General features: G+C 50.0%; 1 protein-coding gene across 4 annotated transcripts in view; it reads left to right on the top strand.

The window, feature by feature from the left end:
• Positions 1 to 18,438, top strand: part of Mta3 (metastasis associated 1 family member 3) — an 89,009-nt gene extending 70,571 nt beyond the window's left edge. For 2 of the 4 annotated variants that reach the window (XM_059248348.1, XM_059248347.1), the window contains exons 13-14: positions 589 to 735; positions 16,449 to 16,634. In XM_059248348.1, coding sequence (XP_059104331.1) covers positions 589 to 735; positions 16,449 to 16,606 — 305 coding nt within the window. In that variant the 3' untranslated portion in view covers positions 16,607 to 16,634. Of the gene's footprint in view, positions 1 to 588; positions 736 to 12,952; positions 13,127 to 16,448; positions 16,635 to 18,177 lie in introns of those variants that run through there. The other 2 variants (XM_059248350.1, XM_059248349.1) reach the window with 2 other exon arrangements.
• The last annotated feature ends 5,428 nt before the right edge of the window (positions 18,439 to 23,866 follow it).

Below are 23,866 nucleotides of genomic sequence, written 5' to 3'. Positions count from 1 at the left end.
ATGTGGCTCGCGGTAAAGACCCCTAACCACACACCATGCGCACAGACAGCTTTGTGACATGGCCTTGGGCAAAGTGTGCCGTCTCCGTTTTGACTATGGTGTTTGACCTTCCGTTTCAAATTTCATCCGTTATGGAAATGTTCTGGCCTAAGAGTATTCGATGCTGGTCCCAGACCTGCTGGCTTACAGCCGGAGGAGGAATCTGATTTTTCAGAGTGCTCACACACCAGATGTGCTGCCGCTTGCTCCCGGTGGATGGAGCGCAGAGACGGGGCTTCCTGAGGCTGCCCCTGCAGATGATCGTTAGATTTCTAACGTGCTGAAGAACCAAGTACTTTATCCCCTTAGCAAATCCGCGTGGTTGCAAGTGACATTCTGAAGTGGCTTGGCTCAGAGCTCCAGCCAGCCGGGGAGGAGCCATGGTAACAACACTTGAAGCTACCTCATTATGCAGGTGCGTGGCTGGCTCACAAGGAACCGACTCTCAGCTCATTAAGAAAGAAGATGTGTGCCTATTAGCTGGTGTTAGAGTCCACACAGATTTCCAATACCATGTTCTGAGCCGATAAACCTTTTTTCTCCCATCAGAGATCCATCCTGCAAAGAAACCTAATGTAATTCGATCTCCGCCGAGCCTGCAAACTCCAACTACCAAGAGGATGCTCACCACTCCGAATCACACATCCCTGAGCATTCTGGGGAAAAGAAACTACAGTCATCACAATGGCCTGGATGGTACGTAAACCTGGGGATCTTGTTGTGACCGGCCAGGGCCACTCTGTCCTTGCCTGCTTGTGGGTGTCCTCAGCTAATGTGGTGGCTTGTGCCTGTAACCCCAGCACTCCAGAGATGGAGGCAGGAGGACCATGTGCTAAAGGCCAGTTCTGCTTACCAAATGAGTTTGAGGCTAGCCTGGGCTACATGAGCTCCTGTTCCCTGCCCCCTGGGGGTGGAAAATCGATTCCACGCCATGACTGGTGTGAATGTGTGAGCCGGTGAGGGGAAAGGCTGCCGTGGGCCAGTGAGACATGGCTGGGCGTGACCTCCACTGGCCTGGGAGATGCCTTTTGCACACATCTGTCAGGAGCACAGTTTGGAGGCGAGTCTGTATTTAGCCGTTGCTTCTGCTGAGGAATCTTCTTGCTGCTCTGCAGGCTCACTGCTCAATTAAGTTTCCTGGCCCAGGAAGGATTATTTTGCCATGTGTCCAGCCTCAGCACGCTCCCGGGCTCCTTCAGTGTTCTGTGATCGTGTTGGATTTGGCATCTGTCCCCGAGTTCCCTCACCTTATCAATTTTTTTTAATTGCCCGAGAGTGCAGCAAATCATGAAAGGAATTGCCCGGATGATATCCTAAATACGGAAATAATTTGTTTGAGATGGAAAACCTGAGAAATATCGCCTCCCATCCAAAGCACTTCTCTTAGGCTCGGCCATATAATGACTCTTCAGGTGGAATTGAATTATCTCACCATTTGGACCCTAAACAGCACAGTAATAAATCACCCTGGCGGTATATATCGTTCGCCTCGGTCGTCCTGGAGTTTGAGGCTGTCATTATTGTTTAAGTGCTGGTATTTATTTATGAGTAAATCTCTCTCCAGGCTTTCCATGCCTTATGGACTCCACATTCTTCAGTGACGGTAAATTACTTATAACAAGGCCCTAGAGCAAGGATACGGAATAGGCCTTCTAATAATAATTTCCCATGGCCGACTCTCCTTTACTGTGACGTCCGATGGCCATAGTCATGCCGCACTGAGTAGAATACCGAAGGTGAGGAGTTCAGTTTGCGTTTGTAAGGTATCAGGGTGTTATGAACGTGGCTCTTGAGAGTTTGGCCACGTAGCAGGTTTACACATGCGCTGTCACAGCAGTGAGAACATTGGCCCCTTGTCCCCACGTGCCTGATGAGAAAACCAAGGAAAGAGTATGGCAAAATGTAGAAACTGCATTTCATTCCAGCTCTTTCTTGCGCACAGCTGAGGGACTTTGGGTTCAGGCTTAAATAGATGATTGACTCTTTCTCTTGCATCTAATCATACCCTTTGCTTTTGGCGGCTATACAGTCCTGCTGCAGAAACATAAAGTGGGTTGTGGTTTCTCCTCTTCCTCCTCCTCCTATTTGAGATGGGCGGGGCTCAGACTAATTACGTAGTTGAAGACAAACTAACTTCTGCTCCTCTGCCTCTTCCTCCCAAGCTGGGGTTACAGGTATGTGCCATAATGCCCATTTTATGTGGGGGGATCGAACCCAGGGCTCCATATCTGCTAATTATATGTATTAGTTACCTTCCACGCTGCTATAACAAAAAGACCCAATAAGAAGCATAGGGGCTGGTGAGATGGCTCAGTTAGAACAGTGCCCACCACACAAGTGTGAGACCCTGAGCTATCCCAGCACCCTCTAGAAGCCAGGCACATTGTGTCTTGTGTCTGTAGCTCTAGTACAGGGTGCTGAGCGGGTGGGTGGCTGTGTAAACAGGTGGATCTCTAAGGCTCAGTGACCAGTCAGTTTAGCTTAATCAGTGAACTTCATGTTCAGTGAGAGACCCTGTCTCAAAATAAAACAAGGCGGAGAGCAATAGGGAAGACTTCCACACACGTCTGCACACACGTGCACTTACCCACATGAACAAATGCACCTCCCACACCCATCCCCACACACGTGCACATACCCACATGAACATATGCACCTCCCACACCCATCCCCACACATGTGCACATACCCACATGAACATATGCACCTCCCACACCCATCCCCACACATGTGCACTTACCCATGTGAACATATGCACCTCCCACACCCACCCACACGTGCACTTACCCACATGAACATATGCACCTCCCACACCCATCCACACACACGTGCACATACCCACATGAACATATGCCCCTCCCACACCCATCCCCACACATGTGCACATACCCACATGAACATATGCACCTCCCACACCCATCCCCACACATGTGCACATACCCACATGAACATATGCACCTCCCACACCCACCCACACATGTGCACTTACCCACATGAACATATGCACCTCCCACACCCATCCCCACACATGTGCACTTACCCACATGAACATATGCCCCTACCACACCCACCCACACATGTGAACTTACCCACATGAACATATGCCCCTCCCACACCCACCCACACATGTACACTTACCCACATGAACATATGCACCTCCCACACCCATCCCCACACATGTGCACTTACCCACATGAACATATGCCCCTACCACACCCACCCACACATGTGCACTTACCCACATGGACATATGCCCCTCCCACACCTACCCACACATGTACACTTACCCACATGAACATATGCACCTCCCACACCCATCCCCACACACGAGCACATACCCACATGAACATATGCACCTCCCACACCCATCCCCAACATGTGCACTTACCCACATGAACATATGCACCTCCCACACCCATCCCCACACATGTGCACTTACCCACATGAACATATGCCCCTCCCACACCCATCCCCACACATGTGTACATACCCACATGAACATATGCCCCTCCCACACCCACCCTCGAAGAAGGAACTTAAGGAAGGAAGGCCGTGTTTTGGTTCACAGCTCCAGGGGATGCAGTCTATCATGATAAGGAAGGCTTGGTGGCGGAAGTGGGCGGCCACTGGTCACATTGCGTCAGCAGTCAGGAAACAGTGAACAGAAAACGGGGCCAGGTGTAAAACCTCAAGGTCCACCCCCGCTGACCTACTTCCTCCACCTGCTAGAGCTTCCACAGCCTCCCCAGTAGGGCCACTGTGTGGGAACCGAGTGTTCCCGTGACCTGGGGACATTTCCCATTCAGATCCCAGCAGCTGGCGAGCACTCCACCCGAGCTGCATCCCCAGCCCTTCACCTGTCTTTACAGTAGCCGATGTCGGAAGAACCACTTTAGGAAATCTTCCTTCACTCCTCCCTGTGGCCATTCTGGAGCCAAGTCCAGCCCTGTCCTGCAGCTTGGTTGTCATGGGTCACCATCTCCTCGGAGCTTCACCTGGGATGTTCCGTCTCTAGAACAGGTTGCCCCATCTCTCTCTGGATGAGTGCTGTCGCAAGGCCCCTGCCTCTGTGCTCTAAAGGGGGCCCATGGGTATAGCACACGACGAGTTCCTGTGCTGTACCGATGGGGCCAGCGGCTTGCTGGGAGAGACACCTGCCTCCATTCTCCAGAGACACTCAGTTATCGAAACTCCCCGGTCTGCTGTCTGTCACAGCTTGGAAAGGAAGCTGGTGAGAGCATGCCTTGCAGTGTGCGAACTTAACCTCCATCTCCTCATTCAGTTAGTGCAACCAGAAGATCTTGGGGGCGGGGATGGCCAGGGAACTTGTTTTGTACACCATTGTAGCTATGTGCCCAGCCCAGTCCTGGCCACTTAGGTGTGCAATATAAATCACACAAAGGAAAGTGTTAAGGAAAATGGACCTAGGGGAGGGGATTGTAATTTCCCAAACTACCAGCTGTGACTACATGGATGGACTCCAAGTCAGGTACAGCGGCTTTCATAATCAGTTCTAGTAACTGCTACACCAGAGTGTGTGGTGGGGTGGTGGCACACCCAGAACCCTAGCACCCAGGAGGAAGAAGTGGGAGGAGTCTTACGTTTTTAGACCTGCCGGGATTACATAGCCAGACTCTATCTTACAGCAGAAGGGGCTGGAGAGGCAGCTCAGTGGTTAGCGCATACTCTTCTTGTAGAAGACCCAGTGCCCATGCCAGGCGGCTCACACTAGCCCCTGACTCCAGCTTCCTCCTCTGCTCTCCACCGTCACTGCAGCCATGTGCACATGGCCCCTCACACACATGATTAAAAATAAAATTAAAAATGCTTCTTTATATTTTTGGTTGTGAGTCCAACCTTTCTTTAATGGCTGAGCCATCTCTCCAGCCCTAAATTTTTTTTTTTTTAAGAAGTATGAGTACTGTTTAGAAATACAGAAACTCTATAAGCTATTTTAACAGACAGTTTAATATAAGAAGTCAAGAGAACACCAGTTGGCAGGCAGAACAGATCAACTGATTGGTGGGATACAGGAAACAGGTGTGTACGTTCTTGAGTTGAGAGGGCACAAGAAAGTGGAATTATCCCACTTTAGAAGCTTAAGATGATGCAGGTTGGTGGTGGTGGCGCACCCCTTTAATCCCAGCACTCTGGGAGGCAGAGGCAGGCGGATCTCTGTGAGTTCGAGGCCAGCCTGGTCTACAGAGTGAATTCCAGGACAGGCTCCAAAACTACACAGAGAAACCCTGTCTTAAAAAGAAGGAGGAAGAGGAGGAAGAAGCAGCAGTCACAGCTCCAGAGGCCCCAGCAGCCCTGCTTGGGGAGCATGCAGGAGCCTCCGTGGGGTGGCCTCTCTCTCACGTGGTGTGATGGGTCTGGAACTGCTCCTAAAGCTGCCTGGGTGTGGTTGCTTTGAACAGGAAGGAGCCTCGTGGCTCTCTAGCACCCCCTTCTGGGAGAAGAGGGAGCTGGTTGGAAAAGAAATTTTTTTTTTTTTAGAAACCTGGTCTCGAGTGTCAGGAAGCCGTGAGATGGTTGGGAGTGGAGCCCAGAGGCCAGCCTGTTACAGACACAAATTCCCAGTGGGCCCTTCCCTCGGAACAACAGCCCCGTTTCTTCTCTCCCGATACGGGTCCCGACTAACCCAGTGCTGCAAAGTGTGCGGTCACTGTAGCGCGTTTTCACGGCGTAGTTAGTACTGCTAGTTACCAGAGTAGTTCCAGACTCATGGGAAAGCTTTGCCCTGTGTGATACAATAATGAAATCAATTAGCACAGCGACTTAATTACCATAGCCGACAGATGAGCACACTGCAGAGGGTGTTGATAGATGGAACTAATTTGTCTGGAAACAACCTGCTTCTACTGAACGTTTCCACCGCCCAGCTTCCCGTCTCCTCTCTCTCACTCTCCCAGCCTTGCCTTTCGGGTTTTTTTTTTTTTTTTCTTTTCTGTTAGGCAGGAAAAAGTTGTTTAGCTTGCAATTCCACGGCGTTCAGAGCCCAAGTTCCTCGGTTCTGTATTTCCAGGCTTGTGGTAAAGCTGGAACATCCTGGCAGCGAAACATGGCAGCCAGCCAGCAAGGGTGCATTTCCAGTTCCTCATGCTGGGAACTCTCCATATTTGCAGGAAGAAAGCATTTTTCCAGGCATTTTTAAAAATTATTTTTCTTTCTCTTGAGACAATATCCCAGGCTTCCTTCAAACCTGGAACGTGTGGTCATCCTGCCTCTACCTCCTGAGTGCAGAAGTGTGGACATGTGCCAGCATGCCTAGTGTATGGGGCAGCACTGGGGACCCAACCCAGGGCTTGGTGCATGCTGGGGAAGCAGCCTGCCGCTGAGCTACATCCCCCGACCACCTCACCCCTCCAGAACAAGCCATTTCTTACTGCTTTATGGGAGCCACTGTCTTTTACCTGGCCCTGCTATAGACTAGGGGCGGAGAACAAGCCAGCCCCAAGGCACTGGACCACACACAGCCTGTACCCACCCTCTGGAACTAAGCCCACCAGGAAAGATGGACTCACATATCAGACGCCTCAGTACAGGGAGCAGGAATAGCACAGTCCATTTGAGAGTCCTATACCTGGGGGCGCCTTGTCAGCGTGGTCTGGTGCTGGGCCCTGTGTGGTCACCCCGATTTTCTGACACACATAGAGGCACTTTGATGTCATTTGCATTGTGGCAGACTGCGAACCTGCCCCACGGGGCAGTGTCCAGTGACTCGGGGGTGGGCTCTTTAAGGGAAGCTCTCTGTGTCTCTCTGGGAGCCCGAGAGAGGGCAGGAGGGGAGATAGGCACATCTGTGCCGTGGGCAGTGGAGACAGGCAGCCAAGAGTTTGCAGGAGCTGGAATTAATCTCAGGCTTCTCCGATGGCTCCCGTGAGGCCTTGGGTGACTCACTTGGCTTCTCTGCACCTGCTTTCTGCTCTTTGAATCTGTAAAGCAATGATCACGTTTGCCTTACAGAACTATTCTCATGATGAAGTTTTTTATACATTGTATCGTTCCACCACCCCAACACTTTATGTAAGTGGGTTTTTGTTTTTGTTTTGTTTGTTTGGTTTGCTTTAGTTTTTTGAGACAGAGTTTCACTGGGTAGCCTTGGCTGTCCTGGAACTTGCTTTGTAGACCAGGCTGGGCTTGAACTCAGAGATCCGACTGGCTCTGCTTCTCCCAAGTGCTGGGATTAATGATGTGCGGCACCACCGCCCCTCTGATTATGATGTATTGTTAAACTTGCATTTTTGTAGTAGAAAAAAAATGAGCAGCTCAGACAGGGTAAGTGACTTGCCCAAAGTTACATTGCTAGCAAGTAGCTGTAGTGGGATTTGAACTCCCCACTTGTGTTGTCCTCCAGATGAATAAGGACCCTAGGGTGTATTGAGTGAGGCATGTTCATTGGAAATGTTGATGCTTCCTGGGTATGAGAGATGAGGTCTGTTTGCAGATACACAGGAAAACACAGTAGGTATTCAGTTATCTTTGGGTTTGGTTCGGTTTGTCTTTTGCCCTAACTATGAAGTAAGTGTTTAACAAAAGCCTGTTCTCTCCATTCCCTGACTCTCCCAAGCCCCTCCGTCCACATCTTGTCCCCTGTAGCATTCGTGTTCAGAAGGAAGGGGAAAAAGAAAAGAGGTGAAATGCATTTAAATTAAACCAGACACTCCCCTGCAGCCTCTGCCTCATAGCAGGTGTCCAGTAGGTGTTCAGATCCCGTCTCCAGGGCTGGGGCTGTAGCTCACTGGGTAGAAGTGCTGGCCCTGCATGTAGAAAGGCCTGTGTTTTATCTCCAGAACACACGTTGTACCAAAGGGCTGGAGAGAGCTGGGTATGCAAGTGCATGCCCTTGATCCCAGCACTCAGGAGGCAGACACACGCGGATCTCTGAGGTCAAGGCTAGCCTGGTCTACAGTGAGTTCCAGGACAGCCAGGACGACACAGAGAAACCGTGTGAAAGCCAAAAATGGGTGCGTGGGGAGGAGGACAGGCAGGCTGGATGGCTCAGCAGTTAAGAGCACAGGCCACTCATTCAGAGGGAGAGGTTTGATTATCAGAACCTTTATGGCGGCTAGCAACCGTCCACACCTCCAGTCCCAGGGCATCTAATGACCTCTTCTGGCCTCCGAGGATGCCAAGCACACTTGTGGTACACAGACGTACATGTAGATAAAACATAAAAAAAGTAAATAAGTAACTTTTCTTAAAGACACCTGCTCATAATCCCAGCTCAAGAGAGGCCAATTCCTTGGGCTCCCTGGCCTACTTGGTGAGCTCCAGGCCACTGTCTCAAAAAAAAAAAAAAAAAAAAAAAAAAAAGGGTAGATGGCATCTAAGGAGCGATACTCAAGGTAGACTTCTGATCTACATGTGTGTACTTACACACACACACACACACACACAGAGAGAGAGAGAGAGAGAGAGAGAGAGAGAGAGAGAGAGAGAGAGAGAGAGAGAATTAGCTTTCCAGTGGGTAAGGTGGTGCACGCCTGTAGTCCCAGCACTTGGGAGGTGAAGGCAGGGGAATCGGGAGTTCAAGGCCTTCCTCTGCCTCGTAGCAAGTTTGAGGACAGCCTGGGCTACATGAGATCCTATCACAAGAAGAAGAGAAGGAGGGGAAAGACTTGGAAAATTACTATTAAAGTTTAATTTGAAAAAGGAAAGCTGCCGACCGGTTTTGTAGTCTTGTGAATTATATATCATATATAAATTAAATGTCAGCTTGTTCCTTATACCTATATCTCTTTTTTTATTTATAGACTATTTCATCCATGCGTTTAATGAATTTAGGTTATTTTCACCACCACCCCTCCCCTTCCCACTTATCCCCTCCTCCCAGCATGCCCCCTTCCTGCTTTTTTGTCTTTTATATTTGTGAGTTTAATTAGCAAAGCTTGCAAGAGCATGAATGGGGGAGTCTTTCCTGGAACACGCTCCCATCTTGGGCAGGTAACCTCATGCCCTAGCTACACACACACACACACACACACACACACACACACACACACACACACAGTGTTTTTTCCCCCCTGCTAGGGATTGAATTTGGGGCACTGTACATACTATACAGGTGCTCTACCACTGAGCTACACGCCCAGCTATCTATATTTCTTACCCAAACGCGTGATTCTCCTAACGTGGCTCCGGGGCCACTCACAGTGCTTTTTACTCACAGCCCCAGCGACTGAGGATGCAGAGGCAGACAGTTGTTGTGTTCCTGTGTGTATTTGCACACGAGGGGGTGTGGCATCTTTACAGAGAAATTGCCTTTGATTAATTAATTCCAAGGAGCAGCAAAGACGGGAATTAAGTTTCCAGAGAGGGCTTGCTTGCTCGTAGGCTTGTATAATTAGAAACCTACAGCAGAGGCTTGGAACGCTGAGATCTCCAGACAGCGCAGAGTGTTTTTCACAGTGAAGACTAAATCTAAAAAATAGAAACCCCAGAAAGAAGAGAGCAGATGGGCTTCATGAGCCTCTCAGCCTCCCCTGACCTCCTCAGAAGACACTGTCACCTCCCAGTGTGTCAGGTCTCGGGCCTCGGTTGGTCCACTGACCCTTCGTCACACCGCTTTGATCCCGTGCTATGACGTCATCATTATCACATGGGGACCTGGAGGAAAACTCCTGCTGTGAACTGATATTGACCATTGGGGCACAGCTGGAGATGCCCTTAACCTTGGCCTAGGATGGCACGGCTATTGTTTTAGGAGTTACTGAATAAGACTCAGTGTTTTGGGGAAGCCAAACCATAGGTCCCAGAGAGATGTGGGATGGGGCCAGAGCAGCCGGCTGGAAAAAGTGATGGATTGTATAACAGCCCCCTTTTTAATCCTCTCTCCGCTGGCTTATGTGCCCCGAGGCACACTGCTGTGCTGTAGACTGTTCTTTATCTTCCGAATTGAGTGATGTCATTTTTCTGACTCTCCCAGGGAGAGGGTATCTACTTGGGATGGCTCTCCAAGTACAATATTATGATCTGGGATGGGATGATCGATGACTTGTTTGTGGAGTCGATGATTCAACAAGTCCAACTGTTGGCATCCCGGCTCTGGGAAAGGGGTGGTGGTGAGAGCCACTGGACCAGCTTTGGATCGCGATGCCTGCATCTGCTGCCTTCACAAATGCCAATAAAAATAGACTGCCAAAGACAGCGGATGGCACGCCCAGGCATGCTTGGGCCCCGGCTGCCTTCTGTCAGCAATTTTATGTCATTTCCAAAGACCACAGTTTCCCTTTTGAATGTTCTAAAGCATTGCTTATGGAAGAACGTCAAGTTTCTTTAGATTCACCTCTGGTCTTCTAGTCTCAGGTAGAGTGTCATACGTGGGTTAAATATGTATTCTAAATTCTGTATTTAAAAGACATTTGGGGCTGGAGATTTAGCTCAGTTGGTGCAGCGCCTACAGACCCTGGAGTTGATCCCTACCACTGCACAGTTTGATTGTGGTGCCACACATCTGTAGTTCCAGCTCTGGGGAGATAGAGGTAATAGAGAGGAAAGACTGGGCTACTAGGAGTTTGGGGAAGGTGGACTGGTGGTACCGTATCTGCCTACGGTGTGCATGGCCCCAGGTCCCAGCTCCAGCAGTCCATATAACACAAAGAATACAAAGGGCCGCATAGCCCCAGGGTTTATTAAAGATGAAGCAGTGTGGCAGGGTCCCTTGTGTATTGAGAGGGCTTGAAGACTACTGGGTTGTTGTCTGAGGACCGTGGAGGTTTCTTCAGCTTATGAAGCCATAGGGGTAAGGCTTGGATAGGAAGATAGACCGGGCACATAAGGCACGGTTAATCAGCAGCCTGGTATTTTAGGCTCTCTGGAAGGATTCCAGATCGGCCATTCCCTGTACTTGTTTGTGCTGATAGCACATTTTCTCCCAGAGAACACTTGTTTGTCTCTGGAGAAAATACTCACGTGTTCCCACAAGACTAATTTGGAGTTCTCGGTGTGGGGGTCCTGGGAGAGTGACAGATGTCCACAGTGGTTCCTGGAATCTTCAGCTGGCTTCTTCAGTTAAGTGTTGTTTACCTGCACAGGCCATTACCAAAGCCTTTAAAACCAACCTGTCCCTGGCTGTCCCCATCTCAGTAACCCATAGAGGTGACCTTCCTGAAGGAAACCTCTGGCTAGAGAGCGAAGTCTCTAGTGTGAGAGTCGCTTAGGTGTTTGGAAAAGCAAAGAAGAAAGAGAAAGCAAAGGGATTTGGTTTACCTGGATTAGTCTCACCATCAGTGACCAGGCACAAATGTCTGAGGAGCCCGCTGGGAAGCAGTACTGGATCAGTTTTGGTTTTTAAAAGATTTTGTTTGTTTTGGTTTTTGTTGTTGTTGTTGTTGTTGTTGTTGTTGTTGTTATTGTTTTAAGACAGGGTCTCTTAAAACAATTCTTGGTCATCCTGGAATTCGATATATAGACCAGGCTGGCTTCAAACTCAGAGATCCACTCATGCCTGCCTTCCAAGTACTGGGATTAAAGGTTTGCACCACCGTGCCCGGCTTGTTTATTTTTACTTTTTACGTTTATGACTGTTTTACTTGCATGTGTGTATGGACACCACATGTGTACCTGTTTCCCAGGGAGGCCAGAAGAAGGTGACAGATTCCCTTGGGACTGGAGTTACTGATGGGTGAGCCACTGTGTGGGTGCTGGGAACTCAACCAGGCTGTGTCACAGAGCAGTATTTGTGAGCTATTCTTCAAACTCTCAGTATTGAATTTAGATGCCTTGGTAAGTAAAGACCTATCCCGGAAACCAATGTACAAAGGCTCCTAGGCTCAGAGATCTCCCAGGCTCCAGCAAGGAAATGGGGAATGCCCTCTGCCTTAGTCTCTGTTTCTGTTGCTTCAGTAAAGTACCTGACCAAAAAGAAAAAACAAAAAAAGCAAAAAAACCTTAAGGGAGAAAAGGTTTATTTGGCTCACAGTTTGAGGGTACAGTCCCCGTGGTGAGGAGGCAGAAGCAGCAAGAGCTTGAAGCAGCTGGTTACGTCAGATCTAGAGTCAGGAAGAAGACAGAGTGAATGCATGCACCTGCTCAGTCTCCTTTCTCCAGTCTAGGATCCCGACCAGGGAACGGTGCCACCCACTGTGGGCAGATCTCACCTAGGGAATGGTGGGTGCCACCCACAGTGGGCAGATCTCACCTAGGGAATGGTGCCACCCACAGTGGGCAGATTTCACCTAGGGAGTGGTGGGTGCCACCCACAGTGGGCAGAGCTCACCTAGAGAATGGTGGGTGCCACCCACGGTGGGTAGCTCTTACCTAGAGAATGGTACCACCCACAGTGGGCAAATCTCATCTAGGGAGTGGTGGGTGCCACCCACAGTGGGCAGATCTCACCTAGAGAATGGCGCCACCCACAGTGGGCAGCTCTCATCTAGGGAATGGTGGGTGCCACCCACGGCGGCAGATCTCATCTAGAGAATGGTGCCACCCACAGTGGGCAGATCTCACCTAGGGAGTGGTGGGTGCCACCCATAGTGGGCAGATCTCACCTAGGGAATGGTGCCACCCACGGTGGGCAGATCTCACCTAGGGAATGGTGGGTGCCACCCACAGTGGGCAGATCTCACCTCAGTTAACACAATCAAAAAGATTATCTCTGACATGTGCATGCCTGGACCTCCTCTAGTGTCTGGAGAACTGTCTCAGCTTAACTTTCTAATCAGATTTGTCTGTTTTCCCATTAGTGTGTCAGTGTTTGTTTCGTGTATTTTTAAAATTCTGTTGGGACATGTATGTGTATATGCATATATCATTTTTATGTCTTTTTCTAACATTTTATCACTGTGAGGTGACCTTCTTTATCACTGTTAATACTTCTTATCTAGTAGTCTACTTCTTCTGATATCAGTATGGCCACATCACTTTTCTTTCTTTTTTCATCTCTTTTTTAAAAAATTGTTTTTAGGGCCGGAACGATGGCTAAGCAGGTAAAGGCACTGCCACCAAGCCTGTGACCTGAGTTTGACCCCGGGGACCCTCATGGTGAAAGGAGAGAACCGACTCCTGCAAGTGCCCTCTGACCTCCACGTGCACTGTGGTACGCACATGTCTACACACACACACACACACACACGCACACACACACACACTAATAAAATGTAATGAAAATTTTATAAAAATATTTAAAAATAATAAAATGCAATGAAAATTGTCTTTAGGTGTTTGCTTTGTTTTTGCATTCTTGGAAATCGAACCCAGGACCTCGTGCATGCTAGCTAAACAGCCTCTTGCTAGCAGTCTATTTTCAGTTTGTTGTTCTTTTCAATTCTCAGGGTCGAACCCATGTCCTTCCGCATGCTAGCCAAGCACTCTTTTTCTTTTTCTCTTTCTTTTTCCTTTGAGATGGTCTCACTATGCGGCCCAAGTTGGCCTCAGACTCAATCCTCCTGCGCACTTTTCTGAGTGCTGTGATCACAGGCCTGTGCTTTCTAATGAGCTTTTTCTTGTTTTATTAAATTTGAAAGGAAATGAATCAAATGGCATCTCCAAAGCCAGTGTACATCATTCCTTTACAGATCTGAAAAATCCCATAAAGTGATATTCTATTGCCATTTTAATTAGTTAATTAAATTAAAATTTAAGACAGGCTCTCTGTAGCCCTGGCTGGCCTGGAGCTCACAGAGGACCTCCTGCCTCTGCCTCCTGAGTGCTGGCATTAAAGGTGTGTGCACCTTGCTTGGCCATATAGTATTTTTATATTAATGTCTTTATTTCTTTATTTTTTTTAGACAGGGCTTCACTGTGTAGCCCTGGCTGGCCTGGACTTTCTATGTAGACTAGGCTGGCCTGAATTCACAGAGATCCAACTGCCTTTGCCTCTGGAGTGCTGGAATCCAGGGCATGGGTCCCTCCTTTTATATTTCTAAAATACAGCCGAGGGGCAGCCATGGTGGCACAGGCCTGTAATCCCAGGACTTGGAGTCTGAGACAAGAGGATCATGAGTTCAGGGCACGTCTAGGCACCATGTCAAGTTCAAGGCCAGTTTGAGTTATAGAGTGAGACCCTATCTCTTTAAAAAAAGAAAAGAAGAAGCATACCACGTTGTCGCCCATCACAGCCTCTTCTCTAGCTTATTTAACATATCTATGGCAGATAGTTTGATGCCGTGTCGGCTCCTTCTAACAGCTAACTCTCACGTTTATCTTCTGCTGACATTTTTCTTTGGATTGTCGGTTCCATTTTCCTGCTTCTCCCCTCTGATACTTAGAATGGCAGTCACTGTGAATGACAAACTGCAGAGCCTCCGGCTTCTGTTCCCTCCGCCATGTCTTGCTCTAGCAGGTAGATAAACTGGAATCACCTTGATTCTTACTTTTCCCTTTTTCCGTTTTGGCGTCTCAGGGAGAGGAGGTGCGTGTGTCTGTGCGTGCTTGCACGTGTGTGGGCTTACCGGTGCGTGTGATGTGGAGGCCAAGGCTGATGATGTTGGGAACCATGATCAACTCTTCCACCTCGCCGAGGCCGGGGCGCTCAGTCGGGCCCCATGGGACTAGTCTTGCTAACCAGCTTTCTCTGGAGGATCCCCATCTCCCCCTTGCAAAGCTTGGATTACAGGCAGACCACGATGGCCACCTGGCACTTTATGTGGGTTCTGGAGATCCAAATCTGGTCCCCGTGCGTTCATGGTAAGCCCTTTGACTACGGAGCCATCTCTCCAGCCCTGATCACTGTGATTCTGTGGAGGCTTAGTTTAAAACAGTGATTCTCAACCTTCTCGAAGAACCCTTTCATAGGGGTTACCCAAGATCACTGGAAAACATAGATATTTACATCACCATTCATAACAGTAGCAAAACTAGAGTTAAAGTAATTTTATGGTTGGGGGACTGTATTAAAAGGTCTCGGGATTAGGAAGTTTGGAAACCACTGGTTTCAAGATTAGAGATTTGCTCAGCCTCCCGGGTTTTCAGTAGAAAAACCATGCCGTTGACCCAGCCCCTGTAAGCTGGCAGAAGTTTAACTCCAAATTCTGTCTTCTGGTGGCTGCTCACGTCCCGCTCAAATCATTTAGCCCTGTACTTATGCGCCAGGAAGGAGCCTGTGATTTGGGCTGTGTGTAAGAACATCTGAGTGCTCCCTGAGTCCCCTTCCTTTTCAAGGTCTCCTCCTCCGATTTACAGCTGCGTAGATAGCCTTGAACTCTCACCTCTGATGACTCATCCCGGTGAAGCCACAGCTCTCTGCCTGAGTGGGCTTTCTGTGTTTCATTGCTCACAGGAAAGGCAGAGTTGAGAGTAGCCCTCAGCTAGTCCCGCTCTGTCCTGGGGCTACAGCCTCTCCGCTACCTCTACCTCCGGGTGGCTTTTAAGGTGTTGTTTAAGTTTGCCTAGATCTGATTGGCCAGAGAGTTGGTCCAATATAAATTAACCTACCGTTGAAGGAAATAGAACACCAGCCACCCTTCCATACCTCTCTACCTTGGTTTTCCTCGTTTAAAATTTAAAAAAAAAAAAAAAAATCTCGCTGTTTATGCTTTATGGAAACTCTTTTGTTGCTTCTCAGAGGTCATCGATAACGTTTTGGTTTTTACGTCTCAACTCTAGCGTGTGTGTGTTAGAGATTTTTGTCCTGGTGACCCGAGGGCTGGTAGAGTGCTTGCCTGGCACAGGTAAGGCCCTGGGTATTGCAATATTGCAGGAAACAACCGCAACATTTTGGGCTGCTGAGTTTGCGCAGCAGCCAACGGTTAGCCCCAAAGGCCAGCGTCTTGATGTAGCGTCTTGACACATGCACTCCTCAGAGTCCCCAAAGCTTCCTCCTGCGGCCTCCCCAGAGGGCACGCGTTTAGCTGCCTGCACGCTGGAGAGTCACCGCTCAGAGCACACACTCTCCTGCCCTCTCAAATGTCATCTTCCTCAGACATACACGGCCATGGTGGGAAGTAGTCAGTTGCCCGTGGACTTGAGCTCCGGAGAGCTCTGGGCTCGCTGAGCCAACCACTCTCAACTCATCCGTTACTTCAGTCTTCGCCTCCAATTCCCAGTATCACTTTCTGAGCCCCTTTGAGGATTCTTTGGACAAACTGGGCCCTCGGCTTCACTGACAGCCTCAAGTCTAGCTTTCCGGCATGGGGGGTGGGGAGAAGAGAGAGGAGAGAGAGAGAGAGAGAGAGAGAGAGAGAGAGAGAGAGAGAGAGAACACGTGTGTGTGTGTGTGTGTGTGTGTGTGTGTGTGTGCGCGCGGCAGCGCGCGCACGTGCGCGCGCACCATGCACTCTCATGCATGCATACATGTGAGGCCACACATATAAATGACAACTCCCGAAACCATCTGGGTTCTAGGGATCAAACTCAGGCCATCAGACTTGCACACAAAGTGCTTTTTTTACCTACTGAGCCCTCTCACTGGCCCAAGTGTAGCTTTCTTAAATGCATAGTCTCACTCACCATCTGCTTTCCAGCCTCCAAGATTCGGATGGTGAATTCTCTGATTTTCGGAAGGGGAGGACATGGACTCACAAGCCTGCAACTAGAGACTGTAAAAGAGCTTGCTTTTGTGGCATCGGTTGGCCAGAGGGCAGAGTCTCCAAGTCCACGGGCTTCAAGTACTTCTGAGTAGTCAAACCAATAGGGAGCGTTTTGCAGAAAACAAAGTAAGTGCTTATGACTCAGAGTTAGCCATGGCAAAGGCGGCCAGTCTAGATGAACATGTTTGCGCATGAGCAAAGAGATAAATGACTGAGGCTGTCTCGGGTCCTGGAAGGAGACCTGGGAGTTAGACCTTTCCCTGGGGCCATCTGCTACCCGCTGCCGCGTTGTGTGCGTGAGTCCTGGTGATGCCCACTGTTCTTGCTTCCCGGAAATGTGTGGAGCTGGGGAAGGTCTGGGCAGGAAAGAATGAAATGGCAACCTCGTGGGGGCGGATGTGAGCACTGGGACTCTGCTGGCATGTAGAGGGGTAGCATGTCTCAAGCCAGTGTGAGGAAAGCAGGTCTGAGCCTGGACTCCAGATCCCGATCGAGCGACCAGCTACCAGGGAGGGTTGCTCTGAATCCCAAGCAGGTGAGTTTAGCAAAACTTTACGATGATAGGTCAGAAACGTGGCCTCTGTATATACTGCATTCAAGCAGATGTTGTATTTCTGCTGGGACAAGTGAATATCTGAGTCCACGGCTTCCCCACCAGAGGTGGGGGAGCAGACTTCTGAGAGATACTGGCACACTCAGACACTGAAGTATATATACTCTTACTGGGCTGGGTGGAGAATGAGGGGCTCAGTGGAGTGGGGAAAACTTGATCTGAGTTTAGATCTTGACTCTGTAATGTACTCACTGTGTGACCGTAAGCAAGTGCTCAGTCTTTCTGATATTCCTAAGGTTCTAATGGTTAAAGCGGTTACATAATACACAAGAGGACCAGAAGAGTCACTGTTCATTGATTCTTGAACTGAATTTGAGCCTTTAACACATTTGATGAGCCCCTGTTGGATACCAGGCTGTACATCTGTTCCTTCCCTGTCCCCGAAAGTCTCAGGAGGTGACACTCCAGCTTAGCCCCATCCTCTGTCCCTCAGGATGGATCGAACCTGTAAAAGCGAACATGTTGGTTCTGTCTGGGCTGCAGTGGATGATGGGAGAGAATGTCCAAGCATCTTCATCCCACTTCAGCTTCCCCCACACCGTGACAGCAGTGATCATGTTGGCAAGCTACGTCGGGGCTGTTCAGTTATTCATTTCTGCCACAAATCCAGATGCACAGCGGTGACAGAGTGGGGACAGTTCTGACCCCGTGACACTGGGGGTTGAGACTCACTCCTACAGAGTGTATCCATAGCCGGGGAGGGTTGGCATCACCATCACAACAGCTGAAGGACAGTGTGGGCTGCTCCCCCCAGCTGAGTGCGCTCATTTTCTCCCAGTCAGCAGGAAGTTCCCTAAGGTCTGTGGATGAACACAGAACCACTGGCCTGGGGTGCAGGAGCCTCACCGGCAGCCACTGCGCCTGCACCCAAATCTTGGCTTTGATGCTTGAGTGTCATTATCCCTTGGGTCTATCTCTAAACTATAGTGCGAGCCTCCTTTTCCTCCCCCATCAGTGGCCATGTTGGTGGGAGGCGCCTGCCCTGCACGCTTAGTTTGCGTTCGCCGTCAGAAATCGTTTAGCCTTGATCTTGTTTCTTCCCTTTTCCAGAACTTACCTGCTGTGTGTCAGACTGAGCTATCCCTCTTCCATCCTGTACTTCAAGACCTGCTACTGTCCCCGCTGGTGGTCACAGCCATGCCTGGAAAGAAGGTGGCTCCTTCAGTGGGAGAGCTCCGCGTACACCCCTTGGCGTCCTAGAGGGGCCGGGGAGAAACTGTAGGAGCGCGCAGTCCGTATCCGCGACTCCGTGTGTGAACCAGAGACACCTAGCTTCCTTCCCAGAGACCTTGCTGTCCCAGAATGGACGTGTCTGAGAACTGAGGCGAGCAGGGAGCCACTAGCCAGCCTCCTTACCGGAGCCCCACTGCCCTCCCTGCATGTGCCCACCCTACTGTTTCCTGCTGTGAAGTGATGCGCAGGAGGGACATGGCATCTTTCTGAGCGGCTTCTCCTTCAGGATGTGCCGCTCTTCCTGCGGTTCCTAACATGGCCCTGCCTTTGCTCTCGTGTCTCTCGGCTTTTTTCGATAGGCTGCCTTTCCCTCCTCACGGAGGAAATGACTCTTTCTGCATCCCACGCAGGGTTTACTCCCACCCTCTGTGGGGCCCGAGGGTCTGGGGAGCAGACGGTTCTTGACCTTGGCCAGCCTGCAAGCGGCTCTCCGCATCTGCTCTGTCGCTGGAGAGACGCTGGGTTGAACTGGTTTCCGTTCGGTCCTGGGGCGCCCCACAGAGAGCGGGTGTTAACTGTGCCAAGCGTGCGCCATCACTGTGACAAGCTGTTGGCCTACTGCCCTCTTCCCTTATAGCTAAACCAGCTGACAAAGATCTGTAGCCGGGGTAGAGGGATCCTTTAGTGGGTCACAAATCTCCCCCCCCCCATTTTATTTTAAGTAGACTCTGTTGGGCCTGAGGGGTGGGGTAAAGGATGGAAATCCTATTTGTAGATATGAATCGATGTAGATGGCTTTGTGATTCCCTCACTCCTCCAGCTTTTTAGTGAGCATGTGTGCCGGGGCCCCTGGAGACCTGCCTGTTTTATTGCCCTGGATACAAGCCCTCAGTGGCATCCTAGATGGCTCCTCTGCCAGCCTCCACACTCAGTTACAGTCACCAAAGTAACTCCCTGAGCAGAGGACGTGGCCACCTCTCCATTAGCAGGGACAGGCTGTGGAGCACAGAGTCCCAGTACTGACAAGGCAAACAGAATCTGACCTTACAGCCACCTTGGGGCCTGTGTCTTAAAGCGGCCGGGCGGCTGAGAGGAGGGACTCCCAAGCAGATGATTGCAAGACAGGGTGGCCACAGCTGGAACTGACGCCCCACCCACCCACCCACCAAGAAGAATAAGTTGTCACAAAAATGATTTGATGTCTGGAAGTCTGTGTTCCGTGCAGCAGAGAGAAGGGGTGTGTGGCCGAGGACCGTGTTCAGAGTTCCAGCTGCCTTGTCCTCTCCCAGGACTCTCTGGGGAGGAATTGCTTTTCGTTATTGGCCTCTACACAGCTATGACAAGTTCCCACCACGGCTGGGCCATGGCTTGGGACCTTGCAGGTGGGGCTGGGTCAGCGGTGCTCCGTGAAACAGGTGTGGGTGGGGTCACTTCCCTATAGTGTTCCCGTCAGCAAAGACCCAAGAGATGGAGCAGCTGGCCATTGGGGTATTTCTTCTCTGGAGGAAAAGGACATAACAGGACTGCGTCTCTGGCCCCACCCTGGGTTCGGGTGGCCTATAGACATGGGGGGGGGGGATTCTTGCCTCCCTGTTTACTTTCCTCTTCTACCCTGTTGCGTCATGAGTGACAGACAGCTCACCCTGCTAACAGTCAGTCACCCTGACTGCTGAGGCTTTCATTCTCTCTACCAGGTCCGGGAGATCTGGAGAAGGTCCTCCGCAGGGCTGGTAGAGGCACAGGAGGCCTGCCCTAGCCTAGGTCACGGTCAGCTTTGGGAAAAGCACAGCTCATTTTGAGCCCCTCGGACCCAGGATGTTCTGTCTCTCCTTGTTTGTGAGAGCTGGCTCTTGTAGCCTCGTCTCCCGACGTCACTAAGCATTTTTTTGCTCCACCTGATAACTGGGAAGATCCAGAATGCTGAAGGAATGCTCCAGGGTCAATAAGACATGGACCTGGTCCTTTGCCTTTGCCTTTCTGAGCACGTGGTGCTGAGAGGGTTTCTGGTCACAGCCTTTCTGGGGGCGCACAATGTTGCCATTGTGTATGTCAATGGCTTGTCCTTGTTGCTCAGTGACAGATGAGTGGGCGAACAGGCTAACTTCACAGGCACACAGTAGTGCTAGACCCCCTGGGAGGACACAAGAAGGCGTCCCTTCTGTCCCCGGATATTGCCACCACTCTAATAAACTAAGGGTGTGCAGAAGAGCGGGACCCAAGGAAGTTGCTGGAAGCTCCCACAGTACTGCCTTGCCTGTGGCCCAGTGTCCGTCACTCAGGGCCCAATCAGGAAAGCAAAACTTGTTCTTAGGATTCATACAGAAGCAAGAAGAGCAGGGCTCAGGGGAAGAAGCACAGGTCAGCTGTACACAGTGAAGAGGCTATGTTACCATAGGCCAGGGCCGCTGGGAAGGAACCAAAGCCATGAGGAGTCAGAGGGGAGAAAGAACTTGGCCTCTCCCTCCCGCCTTGTCGGTTTCTGTGGGTGCCCCCCACTAGCTGGCTCCAGCAAGAAGCCAACTACCCTGGGAGCCTGCAGACTCAGCCCCCAGCATGCAGCAGGGGAGAGCTGGGGAGGGCTGGTGCGGAGCAGCCCTGTGGCAGGTACACCGCTGTGTGTCTTCAGAGCCTGGCTGGTCCTCGGGGAAGGAGGTGCAGGAGTGGCCTGCTTGGGTTTTGTAGATTGTTTTCGTTCTGTTGGGTCAACAGAGCAAGAGAAAGCCTTTCTTTACAATTGTCCCTGCTTTCCTTTGGAGGAATCTGCCCACTAAAACGCCCTGCCTGTGCTTCCTCCTGGAAAGCCACGTCCTGGTTTCTGTGTGCCCCGCCTGCCTGTTCCTCTTCTCCGAGTCTCTGGTTCCCCCTTGCCATGAGCACTAACCAGAGCAGGCCTCAGTGCTCGGGAAAGCCCTCTCCCACGCCATGCCAGTGTGGCCTGTCTGTCTGTAGGAGAGGCTATCTACATGTCAGTTTGTACTGTGTTTCCAATAAATTTCTGGAAATCATACCTGGTGTCACGATGTCCTTTCCCGGGCCAGTGGCCCAGCTGGGAGGCTCTGCTCACACTTTCTCCAGGCTTTGGTGTCTGGGGGACCTCCTCTAAAGGACTCTGCACCTCTGCTTGCTCCCAGAGTCTAGAAGAGGTGACAGACCACCCTCAAACCCTCAGCCACCTTTCTCCCGAGTTGAATGTGCTGGTATTGTCTCACCAGCCACATCCTGAGGACGTGGTCGTTTCAGGAAGCTGTACCCCCCAAATAAGTGCCTTTGACTTTGTGCCACTTAGGTTCAGAGGTGGGAGCAACAGACAGATCTCTCCCGGTTCGTCACCCACGGAGTCACTCCTGCACTGCTGTAGCTACCACTGTGTCCTGGGGGCACATGCTGGGGTGCTTGGGGAGCTGCGGAGGAAATTGCTGTGCCCTGGCCTGGGGCTGCCCCGTCAGGCGACGGTTTGAGCACACTGCTTCAGTTGCCCCGCTGAGGCAATTATGGGGGAAAGTAAATGGAGGCTCACCTGAGACCCTTCCAGCCCGTGTGTAGGCTACGTGGTAAGTGATTAAAAGGCAAAAACGAAGTAAACAGTGTATTTGTTGGGGTTGTCTAGGTATTGGTTTTTAAATATGTACTATTTATTTTTTTCTTCAAGTATGTATGTATGTATGTATGTATGTGTACTTATGTGTACCATGAAACATGTATGGAGATTGGAGATAACTCCCTTCGGTTCTCTCCTAACTACGTAGGCCCTGAGGATAGAACTCGGACTATTAAGTTGGCTGCGTGCACCCTACCTGATGAGCCATCTCTTGGGCCCAGAAACAGTAGATACAAAAAGGGGATTTATTAGATTGGCTCCCTTGTCAACTAGACAATCACATTTCCTTATGCCGTTCTTACTTTCCAAATGAAAACAATAACAAAGTCATAATTCCACCTGAAATGATATAACTGTCTTACATACGACTACAAACATACTGTCCCTACCCCCGAATAAGTGCCGAAGTCCCTTGAGGAATGCTTAGCCTTTTAGTGTCCTATAACTTAGGTATGATGATATATATTTACAGCACTTACACGTGAATATCATCTCAGTATTACACTATATAAATGAAGAAAAGCAAATATCTGCTGAGTGAATAAGCATTCTTTCTACATAGTATTTTATTTATGCTTTGAGCATTTCATACATGTATATAATGTAATTTTATCACATTCAACTCCCTCTGGATATTGTCTCTAACTTCATGTCTTTTTTTTCTATTCTCTCCCTTACAACCCACTGAATCCAATCTGTGGGGCCTGTGTATGCACAGGTATGGGATCTGCTGCTGGAGCCAAGGTAACCTGCCAGCAGCCACACTCCCAAAGAAAAATGACTTTCTGGGACCTGGAGAGATGGCTCAGGGGTTAAGAGCACTGACTGCTCTTGCAAAGAACCCAGGTTGGATTCCCAGCACCCACATGGCCACTAACAACCATCTGTAACTCCAGTTCCGTGGGATCTGGCACCCTCTGCTGGTCTCTGTGGACAGTGCAGACACATGGTGCACAGACCCGTGGGCAAGACATCTAGACACATAAAATAAGAGTGAATCTAAAGTATTTTTTTAAGCCAGGTGGTGGTGGTGGCACACGCCTTTAGTCCCAGCACTCAGCAGGCAGAGCCAGACAGATCTCTGTGAGTTTGAGGCCAGCCTGGTCTACAGAGCGAGATTCAGGACAGGCACCAAAACTACACAGAGAAACCCTGTCTCGAAAAAACAAAATAAACAAATAAACAAACGAACAAACAAATAAATGAATGAATTAATTAATTTTTAAAGAAAAGAACAATGACTTTTCCTCACCTCGCAGCTGTCAGCTGCCAAGAGCTCCCCTGCACGGACGGCCCCTCATGAGCCCCTCCCCCATCTAGGCTGGACTGTTGGGCAGGTAGTTGCAGCTACCACAAGCTCCTGAGTATAATGGCCGCGCTATATCACAGCACTCCTCCCCGTCCCCTGGCCCTGACATATGTGTGCGCCTTGGGGTTGGGGGAGATTGTGCTGTCCTGTTTAGGACAAAGCACCCACAGTTACTGTTCCCCAGCCCTTTGACCAGTCAGTTATGCATCTCTATATTAACCCCTGCCGCTGCCGCTGCTGCTGGTTTTTATTCTTCACTCTTTTGGCTCTTTTAAGGGGGCCCGCCACCCAGCTCCTGAATAATCACACACGGAACCTTATTCTCTCTCATGAATGCCCGGCCTTGGCCTGGCATATTTCTAACCAGCTCTTCTTAACTAATTATCCCATGTACCCCTTGACTCTAGACTTCCATCCCTCTCCACTTCCTGTCAGCTGGTTGCTGACTCAGCCTCCTGACCCGGGGTTAATTTTATTTCATCAAACAAATGGAACACGTCTTTGCACCATTAAACAAATGTTCCACAGCGTAAACACATGTAATACACATCTTAAGTTAATATTCCACGACACACGGCCACTGCCAAAAGAAGCTTCTCTGGTCAAGGCTGACGACAGCAGCACAAATCTATGGATAGAACAATCAATATTTAGAAGGT

The sequence above is a fragment of the Peromyscus eremicus genome, chromosome 22 (assembly GCF_949786415.1).
Source record: "Peromyscus eremicus chromosome 22, PerEre_H2_v1, whole genome shotgun sequence".
Lineage (NCBI taxonomy): Eukaryota > Metazoa > Chordata > Mammalia > Rodentia > Cricetidae > Peromyscus > Peromyscus eremicus.
The sequence above is the reverse complement of the archived record's forward strand: the minus strand, read 5'-3'. Positions and strand labels throughout refer to the sequence as shown.